Source organism: Pectinophora gossypiella, chromosome 24 (genome assembly GCF_024362695.1).
Source record: "Pectinophora gossypiella chromosome 24, ilPecGoss1.1, whole genome shotgun sequence".
Lineage (NCBI taxonomy): Eukaryota > Metazoa > Arthropoda > Insecta > Lepidoptera > Gelechiidae > Pectinophora > Pectinophora gossypiella.
This window is the reverse complement of record NC_065427.1, coordinates 6,871,517-6,885,597: the sequence shown is the minus strand read 5'-3', so window position 1 is coordinate 6,885,597 and position 14,081 is coordinate 6,871,517. Positions and strand designations below refer to the sequence as shown.

Sequence of the window (14,081 nt, the reverse complement as noted above, 5' to 3'; positions counted from 1 at the left end):
CCTAACGCTCTAACCACTAGACCACGGAGGCTGTTACCTACCCTTATAAGGTTAAAAATACAGGTAAAAATAATCTAGACACTGTACGAGCTAACGCACGCACATTCATATTTTTTATTACTTTACAAATTAGAATTCATTGTACTTAATTTAATTTAGCATAGCGTGCACTTTGTCATACGTTCTACGTTGCATTGGGTTCAATTGGTGGAAACAATAAATCAGTGTACGATCAGCACTCGACGGGTTTGGTTTTATTTAGCTCTCTTCGGAGTCACCACCCCTTAGCTAGCTACCCCTTAGCTCTATACTTACTAAACTTCTATTAGCTTAGCTTTACGTTAACGTACCGGCGGTAAAAGACACAGAAACATACATGAAGTACGTGGATCGAATTTGAACCTTGGACAAGCAGTTTAAATCAGTGTTCCGAAGCATATACGACACCGCCGCCCGTGTAGACAGTAAAGTATTCGAAATGAATAAACAGAGGCGACTGTGGAGCTGGTGTTCGTCAATGTGTTATTACATGAAAAAAAGGTTACAAAATTAAAATAGTTTAGTAATACCTTTTTTATTTTTTTTAGTGTCAGGATCGAAGCAAATGGAATTTTATAGTCTGTGCTCACCCCGGTGGGAAATAGGCGTGAGTTTATGTATGTATTATATTTTTTTATAATACAAAAGTATTTTATAATAAAACAATTTTTCTTTTCTGACATCTAGGCCCACGCAGATCAGGGGGACATTTGCGAATATAAAAGTAAGTGCGCAATGCAAAAAAATTACAAATAGCAATATTGCTTTCTTAGATTAATTGCTTCGATGTGAACATTTTAACCCCCTATACATTACATTAAATATGAAATAAAATAAATTGCTAATGACTTTAGTAATTTTAAAAGCTAATTAATTAATAATTTAATACGTTTAATTATCGATGCTTATTTTTTGCTTAAGTATTTTTTATATTTAATAACTACTTTTTTATTTAATAATTTTAAATAGCTTTTGCACCTATACCGTTAAATGTAGCAGAGAAGGAAAATAGCATTCAGCCTAACTCGAAAATTACATACCTACCAAGGTAATACGAAAATTGTACTATATATCTACTATAGATGCGAAAAACATATCAAATTTACATCACTATGTAGCAACCCGGATCAACGGTTTAACGTGCTTTCCCAAGCACAGATCATCTTACTTTCGGACAATCGGGTGATCGGCATGAAATTTCCTGAACAAAGTAGGGATCACAATTTTTTGTAGTATGTCCCCACCGGGATTCGCACCCGGAGCCTCCGGATCGTGAGCATAACGCTCAATCACTGGTCCAAGGAGGATGTTCGGCGAAATAATAAAGACGAAATCGCGTGCGGAAAGCTAGTAAAATAATTTTATTATTTTAATGTCCTCTCCACGCCACGAATGTTCGGTTCAAATAAGTTATGGAAAAATTAACCAAGGTGTGCGCGCAGGCGCTCTGTGGGTTCCGCACAATTATTTAATTGTCTTCTGAATTAATTGAAATTGTTACCAATATGTTACTAAATTGTTGTATATTTCATAAACTATGATAGTATAAATAGTAATATAGTATAGTGTAAGTAGTCGTTACATGAGTCATGTCAGGGGCCTTTGGCGGCTCAATAGTAACCCTGACACCAGGGTTGATGAGGTTGGTAATGCACCTCTCAACCCACACGAGACAGAAGAAGAGATAGTATAATATCTAGCTAGAGAGAATAAAAACGCAATGAGTAAGTAGGTAATATTTGTTGATCAAAGTGAATAGAAAAATTGTGTCCAAGAAATTGGTACTTAAGTATTAAAAATAAGGTCGCCGGTTATACCTCATTTGTCTTTGCTTAAACTGGAATTCATGTTTGGATCATAAATCATTATCACGTGCTCAGGGTGAAGGAAAACATCGCGAGGAAACCCACATTCCCGAGAAATGCATTTTCGGAGGTATGTGACCTAACCTGTATTGGACTGATTTTCCCTTCGCGGGTTAGAAGGTCAGACAAGCAGTCGCTTCTGTAAAAAGCCGGACTTATCAAATCTTCAGGTTAGGTAAGCGGTCGCTGTGAAAAGCGATATATACCTAACGCTAGATAGAAAAGAGTTTTGTACTATAGAGTACCTATCCCTATTATTATATTATAAGTAAAACCAAATTAGAAATAACATTAACATTATTAGCTTAGCATATCCCGCATACCCATCCATAACCCGAACGATTAACGAGAACAGCGCAAGATTTAAAAACGGAACGAATTAAAAAAAAGTGCATTCATCCAAGCGAGCTCATTTATAATAAGAGAAACGCAACGAAACAAAAGAAAAACATCCTTTTCGAATTTTGTTCGAAAACGAACGATCTTGTGATAAATATTGAAATATGGAATGGTGATCCGATACGTTTTTGTTTGTCGCGTCGCTTCGGTTTGTCCTGTTATTTTATGACTGTTTTTATGCCATATTTTTCTTTAACTTTTATTTACTTAAGTACAATCAGAAACCTTTTGGTTATTGGGTAATTTGATAATTTCCTAGATCAAAGTCAAAATTATGAAATTTTGATTAATACTAAATAAAGACTGTTCTAAAGTTTTCTTTGTTCTAATATTAATAAAGAAAAGTGTAATAATAGGCGCGACATTTTGACACACATTTTGTCTACTTCTACTGTATAAGCCCCGTCCATCACTGCTCCCCATTTGTCCGGCCAAGTAGTTAATGTAGGTACTTCTCTTGTCACTTGTAATTATTATTAGTGTTGTGGTTATAGCAATAAAGCGTTTTTGTATTGTATCTGGGTAAGCCATTAAAATGGATTTTAGATCTAAGTATCTTCAACATGTGAATGATATAACATCATAACAAATACTTTATTGCACAAACAGGAAAAACAAAATACAAAACAAAACAGAAATAGAATGAGTACAATAGGCGGCCTTATTGCTAAGTAGCAATCTCTTCCAGGTCTTTTTTTATAATATAATATAACAAAAAAAAATACGATTACCCTATTCTAATAAGAGCTAATAAGAAATAAAAAGTCTGGTACTGACACGAAAGCCCCCTTACAATCCAGATTTTAAATTATGCGTTACAAAAGCACAGTAGTTGTAAAAATAATCGATTATGCCCTTAATTACGTGCTACCACCGTACTCCAAAATTTTCGGTGACCTTACCGTAGCTATTCACATTTTTTGTTCTCATTGGCCGAGTTGGTTACTTTGATTTTTTTTTTACTTTTTATTCGTCGATTCCTAATGGCGTTTTGAACACGAGTTAATGGCTGGATCCTGGAGAGTCTACGCTACCGTTTTATTGACTATTAATTTTAGTGGCGCTCGACTATTACAACACAACCAACACACCGACGAATCGTGTTATACAAATTTTAATAGCCCAGACGGGCTGTAACGAATCTCTAATTTGTTTAAAATTCATTGATGTTTAAATTAAACAACTCTAAAACTGTCTCGTCCACGTTAACATTTTAATTGGCCAAAAGCTAATGCCATTGCTGGACATTTGGTTAAAAAAAAAAGTACATTGACGTTTAAGCAAAACTCGCGCCAACTTTCGAGTACGTCGACCTTCTTACTTTTTTATATTCATATCAAACAATCATTCTTTCTAGCCAGTTTCTGGCAATAAAAAATAAAACAAAAAGGTACCTACCTACATCTATCTATGCTTTACATAATAATAAAACATACGCCGCGTCACTCATCGCTCCGTCGATCTGATTTGAAAAAGTAATAAAAAAAAACATAACTCGTTCCGAGGATTTCATATTTTAAAATAAGAATCTGTGTTTTGAATAAGGAACGGGAGTGCTAAGTCACGTTTGGATAGTGATGTATTGAGGGTGATATTTTTACTTCACTTTTTATTATTTACGGGCATAGACACACATGTAGGGACTTTGAGGATACTTTGTAGGATAGAATAATAAATTGATGATCTACGGAGAATCTACAACGATATTCGAATAGCTGTTTAGGGCTTCTCTACTGGAGTGGAAGCGAATAACATATAGGTAAGTACGCCTTCAACTGCTTATCTTCCTGCATATGTCGTAGAAACCGACAGATGGATAGTGATCCTCTCTCTCTGGCATGATGGCCCATTTTAATGGACACAATTCATCATAGTTTATCTTTACGTACCTAGCTGAGTTGTGGGTCTGCCCACCCCAATAGGTTTAACTGTCTTGTAGTTCTTGTTTTTTTGATGTAACTTATTGTAGATTTGCCACAAATGCATTAACTACTTGGCCGGACAAATGGGGAGCGCTGTGGCTCTCACCCGGTACAAAATTTAAACCAACAGGCCTGAGGGTGCAGTTGGGCGCGAACCTCGGACATTATCGTCGTCAGAGAAGGTAATATTGGAAAGAATTAATCGAATCTTGAGTCGATAGGTAAGCGCTGAATATGGGAAATTGTCCACCACGCCGGTGAGTTCGGTATCGGGGTTCCCTTCTAGTTGTGTAGGTTATCTCTGTTAGCCCCGATAAGGAAAATATGCGTGTTTATATTTAAAACAATGCTATGCTATGTGTCACAACATATCACTACTTATATAGAATGAAGTCGTAATGTTGTCTATCTACAATAGATAATCTACCATCTCAACGAGTCATGATTTATGGCCACTGACTAGGTCCATAGGTCAACTTTCATTCTAAGTATTGACCTTAAGACTAATTAGAGCGTAAGAGAATTGCAATAATAAAGTTTAGTATCTACTAACTTATCTAAGGGTGGTATTAATAAACTAATCTCAGCTTCGAGTCTGCCCTCAAGATTGTGTCAATGTGACATTCTTTATATAAAAATAGGGACTTAAGCAAGATCTTGAGGGCAGTCTCAGCTGAGATTAGTTTATTAATATCACCCTAAGAATCAGGACTTTCCAGGATATGTCCCCTAAGATAAGTATAGATGGCGCTGTACAGAGATGCCTTCGTTTAACCTTCTAATTTCATGAATAACAGGCTGATCACCTGATTGTCCAAAAAGTAAGATGATCCGTGCTTCGGAAGGCACGTTAAGCCGTTGGTCCCGGTTACTACTTACTGATGTAAGTACGTAGTCGTTACGTGGGGCCTTTGGTGGTTGGTAATTCACCACAGAACCCACGCGATAGAAGAAGATGAATAACAGACATATGCATCTTTGAATTATCTTTGATTTTGGGTATAAATGATGACTTTTGTTATTACACCCAGGCACAACACATCTTCCACCCATTATTATTCTGATCAAAATAAAGAGAATGAAGTAATTCTAACGGCCTCCGTGGTCCAGTGGTTTGAGCGTTGGGCTCACGATCCAGAGGTCCCGGGTTCGAATCCCGGGGTGGGGAAATATCACAAAAATCACTTTGTGATCCCTAGTTTGGTTAGGACATTACAGGCTGATCACCTGATTGTCCAAAAAGTAAGATGATCCGTGCTTCGGAAGGCACGTGAAGCCGTTGGTCCCGGTTACTACTTACTAATGTAAGTAAGTAGTCGTTACATGAGCCATGTCAGGGGCCTTTGGCGGCTCAATAGTGACCCTGACACCAGGGTTGATGAGGTTGGTACTGCACCTCACAACCCACATAACAGAAGAAAAAGAATATAGGTAGCGGCTTCCGCGGTCCAGTGGTTTGAGCGTTGGGCTCACGATCCGGAGGTCCCGGGTTCAAATCCCGGTGGGGACTTATCGTGATCCCTAATTGTGGCCACATTGAAACTCATACCAGGTGGCCGAAAACTAATCGATTTTTTGTATTTTAAGGGGCTATGAGGTCCACTGTGAGGTCTCGCACACCTAAATATTTTGCTATGGCCGCTACTGAAAAAGGGTGCTAGTTTGAGTGCAAACTCAAACTCAAAAACATCTTTACTCATTAGGTAACATAGTTGCACTTTGAATCGTCAATTTTTACATAAGTGAATGTATTTTTTGTCGAACGTCTTATCCACCTAAAACTGCTTTTTACAACATGTACAGCCGAGGAAAAGCAGCTGCAAGAAAACGGCATAAGGACCTAGACGTTCATAAAAAAAAGCAAAAAAACATTGAATATAATTTCAGTAATTTGGCTGTCTAATATTAATTCCCATTTGTTTCTCTCATCTTCAAAATAGTCACTAAACTTGGATTTACGTCAAAGCGAAAGTTTTCTTTGCGAAAGAACCACTTGGCTCCTAGGCCATCCTTGTATTATCTTTTTTGTAGGTAGATGATGGAATAGAGAGGGACTCACCTGAGCGAAGACCGCTGCTGCGTATGCGACGACTGGACGGATGCTAGTCGTGAAGATTATCATTTCTGCGCAACCTGATACGAGATTATAGGCGTGAGGACCCTGCGAGTTTATTATTTACTACCTACCTACACCTCCGTGGTCCAATGCTTGACCGCTGAGCTCACGGTCCGGAGGTCCCGGGTTCGGATCCCGATGGGGACATAATCACAAAAATCACTTTTGTGATCCCTAGTTTGGTTAGGACATTACAGGCTGATCACCTGGTTGTCTGAAAGTAAGATGATCCGTGCTTCGGGAGGCACCTACTACTTACTGATGTAAGTAAGTAGTCGTTACATGAGTCAAGTCAGGGTTGATGAGGTTGGTAATCCACCTCATAACCTACACGATAGAAGAAGACCTAACCCTCTTATATCCTTCCTAATATAAGTATTATTCTTTCTGAATAGTAAGTTATATGTAAGGGTTGGTCTAAGGTGGTATCTACAGCACTTAATATTAAATACTTTATTGCAAAATGACTACATAACATAGCTTGGTTGACCCACATCGTAAAATAACAATATACTTAGTTTTGAAAAAATTAAACTAATCAAATCAGTTACTTTTTGCTAAACGTCAAAACTAAATTACTATGGAATTTGTATGAAAAAGCACACTGTGATGTCATAGAAATGTCGGACTATTATTGCGTTTTACTTTATAAAATTCATAAATAAGTTACATTGAAAAAAGAAAATGTTTTTCGTTTGTTTTAGATCTGTCTTTATTTAGTTATCAGAACTTCATAATTTATCTTGAACCTATTACACGACCCATGTTATTTCCTATGGTTATTAAAATTTCTCAAAGCTCGTAATCTCATAGCATTAATGTCAGTAGCGCCATCTCTTGACAGATGTTTAAACTTTTGTAAACAGTCGAAAACGCCTCCAAAATGTGGGGCGGTAACTTCGATAGTCAGTGAGCGAGTTGCAGTTTTTTTTTAATTGGCGTTTTACAGATATTACAATAAATAAATTACAAAAAAAAAATAGCACTCACTTTAATCGATATGTTAAGCTGCGGTTTTACGGAGTTCGTCACATGTGCACCTCGCAGTGTGTCCGTTAACTCACTGATCACTAAGATTGGCTATTTTTTTATATGATTGAATATACACGTAAAATAGTACAAAATTACACAAATATTGTTTCTAAGCACCCAGGAAAATCACTGAAACCGATTCTATAGACTGTCTGCAGTAATGCCGCGCAGATGACCAATATGGCGCCGATTTAAAATGTAAGTACCCACTTTTCGTTCGTTTGTTAGTCGCGCGCGACTGTAGTTTCCAACTAGTCAAATTAGTTACTTTTTACAAAACGTCAAAACAAAAAATTCTTGTAATGGAATTCGTATGTAAATACAAGTGAACTGAAAACAGAGTATGTTTTAGATTTGTGTTTATATATATTTTAATAGTTAGCAATTTATGATTTATCTTTGATTTTTTTTTTTAGATACTAAGTAACCACCAATGGGTGGTCCGAACACCGGAAGTCAATGTCGGTACCGTAAACGCAAAAAACAAAAATCTAGTATATTTTTGCGTTTATGATAATTATTAACTTCCGGTGACCGAAAATCACGTGGATCACGTTTGTCTATTTACTGAAGACAGAAAACAAATTCAAGAAACATTTCATTTGACCAGGCTGTTTGGCTATGTTCCTTTGCCTGCTCCTTCTCGGGGCAAATTTAACCAAAAAAAATCTATGGTATGGGGTTCGGAGTGTCTCTATAGATGTGGTTGCAAATAGGTGAGATATAGACAATCTATATCTATATGACGAATAATATGAGAATACAAAACGATGACTTCATAAATAGAGGTGGTCAAACGTCGTACGTATTTTTTTAATTCATGATAGAAATTTGTAAATAAGTCAAAATGAAAAATAAGACGTATTTCTAGATTAGCATTTACGTGTCAATTCATACTAGCGCAGAGTCGAAGCGTATCGAAGCATCTATTCAAAACTGAACATAACAAATTCAATCTTAACTCCACAGCGTAAAGAATTCGTTTTATGACCCAGTCATCTATCTACCTTGTTTTCAGTGGATGACTTGTGGCTCCAAGAAGCGAGAACTTGTTCGTCGCACTTAGCTTTACTCTTTTACCTTGATATTTGGCCCAATCTATTAGGGATTGTTTTTTTCTTCCCCTAGTACTACTACGGTACTTGGTGCTTGGTTTGGGCGATTATGGGCGAGTTTACGTATGTATATTTTGCAGATTTACCTAAAATAACATTCATTACTTGATTATACAATGCTGACGTCATCCACCTAGACTAAGTAACTGGTATAACTAGAGTCAATTTTAGCTTACCAAATAGTAGTTGATATCTCCCTAGCGTTTCCATAGGGTCCGCTTACCTAACCTGAAGATTTGACAGATCCGGTTTTTAACAAAAGCGACTGCTAGTCTGACCGTTCAACCTGCGAAGGGAAAACCAGCCCAATACATGTTATCAAATATGTAGTAGTAAAAGTAGTACATTAAATGAAACGAGTCCATTATTATTTTTAGGTATACATATTTATTTATAAATTACGCGGTCACATAAATTAATTTATGTACAATTAAATAATACAGTTAAATATAAAAATAGTATTACAGATTTTGGTCGGCGGGACGATCGTCTGAGGGATACAGTGTGGTGGCGACAGCAGTATCCAACTGAGGGTCGTCGGTTTGATGCCAGACCTTATCACGGCAACATTGATTAAAACAAGCTTTAAATTTTAACGAAGCTGCTTTCGAAACCTGTTAGACGAGGACGATAGAAATAAATTATTAACGATAAATAAATAAATTAACATTTAACAGTGACTAGAGAGCGTTTCGTCCAAGCGACTTCTCATAGGCATTCGACAGGGTGTAACACTTAACGATACTTAATAAATTAATAAATAATAAATAATTTAAATACAAAAAACTCCTTTACACACTTAGACATCCGAATTGTATAAAAAAAATCGTATCCGTGCTCAATATATGTGATCATTTCACTTTGGAGTTTGGGTTGCCACAGGGTGTTATATTGGGGCCCATGTTGTAAATGTCAGTCCTTTTGGTCGTGGGCGTTTAGACGTCGACGACGTTGAGATAGAATGCGCCGAGGGAGTCTCCCTTGGAGCCGACGGCGCGGGCCAGGTACTGTCCGGCGTCTTCGGGCGTGGTCTTGGCGATCTCCAGGCGGTACCTGGATGTGCCTTCCATCGTGAACCTGTACCGTGGGGACGTCTCGTCGATCGGCTTGCCATCCTTCAGCCACTGAAGCTGGAGTGGTGGCTGTGGGAGAAAAGACGTTATATTTAGTTTCTGGATAATAGTAATGTTTATTTTAGACTAACTACGAGACTCATATACATTCACAAGATATAAATGTACACGTTGCCATAGGCCCCCGAAAAAAGGCCAGGGTTCAGTGATTATTTGCCCACAGGGCAACAGTGATTTTCAACTCTCGTCCTACTAAGACACTAAACTGTTCAATAGAATCTATTTAATAGATAAATGTTAAAAAAAATATCACAGATAAAGTAAAGTTTAGGTCTTAGTATAAACAGTTTAGTGTCTTAGTAGGACGAGAGTTGAAATTCGCAGTTGACCTGTGGGCAAATAATCACTGAACCCTGGCCTATTTTGTAAAAGTTGTCGTCATGATAAATCTAATAATTGAAATTAGCATTCCTTTGCATTGAGAAATGCGATGATTACCGAGGGACAATCATCATCTGATGCCTTTATATCTTGATCAGATGATGTATACAGTGTTTCTGTGGCAACGTCTTGTATGGCTGAAAAGTCCAATACGGCACATTACGAGAGACATTAAGAATATAGAATAGCTGTATTTAAAACCCACCTTATCCAACTCAGCGGTGAAGACAGCAGGCTCGGCCGTGTTGACGGTGACGGACGCGGGGAAGGCAGAGTACTGCGGCGTGGCCGGAGTCTCTCCGGGCACGTTCACGAACAGCGAGCACGACGAGAATGACTCGCCCGCGTCGTTGAACGCTTCGCAGGTGTACACGCCTGAGGATAGGAGTTGAGTTTGAATATAATTCCAAATTGGGTAAAACCTCATGAAATTCACAAATTATCCTTTAAGTGAGAATTGTCCTTTGTGTATTTTTACAAACGCAACATAACAAAGAAACGCGCCTGTATTCTTGAAGTACGCAGAGGTGTATGACAGGTGTAGAATGTTAGTGACACGGTTCATCATCACGATTGTGAGTTAATACCAAGTGGAATTTTCTGTCGCAAAATTAATTCAATTTTAAAATTATTTTCGATTCTATACTTTCACATTTCACATGATATGACCACAGAATCTTGAGTTGAAACATCCCCCTCAGTATTTGGTGCGGTATCACTCACACCCTGTACACCCTAGCCAGCAATGTTTTATTAACACTACTAGGTTAAGATCTTTGTTACCAATAACACTATGCTTATGATATGATATGATACATATTGCTGCTGATTCCTGTACACACCGTCTAATTTTATTGTAAACCTGTCATTTTCTTATCCCCTGAAAAAGAAAGGGACGGGTAATCGACAGGCATAAAATTTATGGAACACACGTCAATTCTAGGCAGAAATTTAAAAAGCCCGAAAATTTTATATTGGCCAATAACCCGACAGAATTAGATTAACAGCACGCGTCAAGCGGGTTGCATATGAGTGAGATGCCTATTTTATTCGCCTCATTTTTCCTAAAATTAACAGTTGTCCAACATCCGTCCCTTTACTTTTCAGCGGATAAGAAAATGACGGGTACAACTTAAAATAAAATTAGGATGTGTCTGCAGGAATCGAGGCCAATATCATAAGAGAAGTTCATTTGAATTTGTAGTCAACGTACCAGCGTCCTCTGGGAAGATCTCAGCAATGGTCAGCTTGTGAATGTTGGCCTCGCTGGAGTACTGGAAGTCCTTTGACGGCTTGATCTCCTTGTTGTTGTGAAGCCAGACCACGTCGAAACGTTCGGCGCCTACGATCCTGGAGTAAAAGAGGTTTTTGGTTAATTCAAATTCAAAAATATTTATTTTTCAAAATTGGCTTACAAAGTTAGCGCTTTTTGAACGTCAAACATAATTAAATTACATATTATGTAACTAGCTGTAAAACTACTACCACATCGGAATCTGTAACGCTGAGGGAAAGACGTGGCCAGAAAACCTCCCAGCACAGGGCCCTAGTCCTACTGTTTCATGTTTTCCTTTCTTTTCTTTTAATCCAGTTTGTATTACATAATTTATAGACTTAAATACAATGGTATTCCAATTACAGTCGGTGGAAGGAAAGTGAAAAATAAAGAGTTTATGTGACTTTATCACAGAAACAGTGTTTTATGAGCTCCCTGACAGTAGCAGGCCTGTCCACATACGCAGCACCCGATCACGAGTTGACGCGAAAGCCAGCCATCGCTCCCTTCGCACATTTTTGAGGGAAAGGTGCGACCCGACTTCCGGACGCCACCGCGTACACGAACATTTCGAGGCGAGCATGCACCACTTATATAAAGAAGCTCAAAAATCCTCCGCCTGGATATAAAAAAAAAAGTACTCTACTGTTCAAATATCATCAAGTGTTTCACAATCCTTTTTAATCCACTTACAAAGTTATTTCAAATTCAGTATTTTAGGGCCAAGTTTTTATTGCAAACATTCTTGTCTTTCTTGTGTTGAGCTGAAGTAATCCATTTAATATTATTATCTTTAAGATAGTCTCCTACTTTATAATAAGCTTTACTGATTAAAGTAGTTTTTATAACATTCTTAAACATTTAATTTCTTTAGTCACCTAGTGAGATATTGCCCTGTTCTCAATCGAAGCCCGGTACCGGACTTGCACCATGTGCACCTTGATGTGTGGGCAGTTTGTACATCTTGCCATGGATATACCTCCGACTACCGCAATTGGGATAATAGTCGTGAGCTTGAGAGGTCCCCATTTACATGGCCAAGAGTTGAAAACCATCTAAATCCTAACTCAACTATTTAAACCATAAAATAAACAATAACTATGTATAGAACAGATAACTCTCCACCCTGTACCAACTCTTGTCGGGCGTCAGGCTAGATTCCCCCCCCTCCCACTGAGCCTCTCACTTAAATCTAAAGGGCCGCAATGGTAAGGCGAGCGTGGCAGAGAGGGCTGTGGCAGTGCCCTCTTGCCTTCCTCCCCAAGCCAAGAGTTATAACCTCCTAATTTAGAACAGTATTATAGTTAATCAAATCAAATATATTTTATACGGCGGCCATATTGCTTATTGGTCATAGTTACCTGCAGGATAACGTGACAGCGTCTCCGTCTGTGACTATCTGCGACACGGCGTGGTCCACGACCCTGGGCGGTTTGTCTCCGGCCTTCATCGCGCCCGCCGCCGCGCCGCCGTCCATAGCTGTGAGAGTGAGAATAATTAACAGTTAGTCCATATGCTGTTGACCCTTTAGTGGGATTCTATGTGGACTGCACGGTCTACGATTGACCTCAAAAAACGAATTCTAGTATTTTCAAAATCATCATCATCTCCCTAGCGTTATTCCGTCTTCACATGGTCCGCTTACCTAATCTGAAGATTTGACAGGTTCGGTTTTTTACAGTACTGTCTGACCTTCGAACCAGCGAAGAAAATCCAGCCCAATACAGGTTATGTCACATATCTCCGAAATGCATTTCTCGGGAATGTCCCTATCTCAGAGTCATTTAAATCAGACAGCGATTGAGTCATTTCTAAGATGATGGACTACTGTTATGGGCGCTAGGCTGATCCCTTGTTGATAAGGTCATGTTTGCAGCCACTTATCCATCGTCTCAGTTTATCGTGTGTCAGAATTTGAATTCAGAACAAGGTACTTTATTGTTATTTTTTTTCACGCGGGAATCAAAACAAAGGATTGTTCAACAAATGTTCTGAATTTAAATTCTGATACACGATAAATCTAATAACTGATGAACGTAAATTAGCAGTCGCTTGTATTCGGAAATGCGATGATTGCTGTAGGACATTAGGAAAGTAGAAGCACTGTATTATTTTTAGAAAAATTATCTAAATTGCGACCGAGCTTTATCGCCCCGAGGAGCTATAAACCATACTCGGTAGAGAAATAAGACAAGTTTTCCTCGAGTCAAGTTTGAGCATTCCACACTCAAAAGTCATGACCCATGACAATACTCACGCTTAACAGTGACTTTGCACTTGGTGTCGACCTCGCCCTGGCTGTTGATGGCCTTGAGCGAGTACTCGCCCTCGTCCTCGGGGAACACCTCGCTGATCGCCAGCGAGGCCACGCCGTTCTTGTACTTGAGGTCGATCACCTGAAACACCGCCATAGAATCAGAAATCATACTTATATAGAACGGCATTTCTCCGCTCCCCACTATCAGCTAACTAGCTAGCTAGAGCTAGGTTTATCTCAGCCCCCCTCGGCCTCAATTTAGTCTTCAATCGTATGAGCGTCAGACGTCATACACACAGACGCGCGTGTACGATAACGTCAATGTGTAGTGTCTGTGTATAAAGAGTTTATTTTTGTATGAAGTGTCCGGGGTGTGACACCGTGATATTGAAAATAATCGTACTATGAACATGCAAAAAGCTTCCTCGGAAGTTGTACTGTTTTTACCCGAATGCGGCCAGGCATAAAGGTATGTATGATAGAAATCGCGCTTCAAAAAGAATGCAACAAGAAAATATGTTCACCGATTTTTTTCCGAATAGTTTA

General features: G+C 38.5%; 1 protein-coding gene across 16 annotated transcripts in view; it reads right to left on the bottom strand.

The window, feature by feature from the left end:
- Window positions 1-8,852: 8,852 nt before the first annotated feature.
- LOC126377791 (twitchin) overlaps window positions 8,853-14,081 on the bottom strand; it is a 157,227-nt gene continuing 151,998 nt past the window's right edge. For all 16 annotated transcript variants that reach the window (XM_050025614.1, XM_050025624.1, XM_050025609.1 and 13 more), the window contains 5 exons: window positions 13,536-13,674; window positions 12,640-12,757; window positions 11,216-11,352; window positions 10,208-10,377; window positions 8,853-9,630 (listed from right to left, as the gene is read on the bottom strand). In XM_050025614.1, coding sequence (XP_049881571.1) covers window positions 9,424-9,630; window positions 10,208-10,377; window positions 11,216-11,352; window positions 12,640-12,757; window positions 13,536-13,674 — 771 coding nt within the window. In that variant the 3' untranslated portion in view covers window positions 8,853-9,423. The remainder of the gene's footprint in view (window positions 9,631-10,207; window positions 10,378-11,215; window positions 11,353-12,639; window positions 12,758-13,535; window positions 13,675-14,081) is intronic.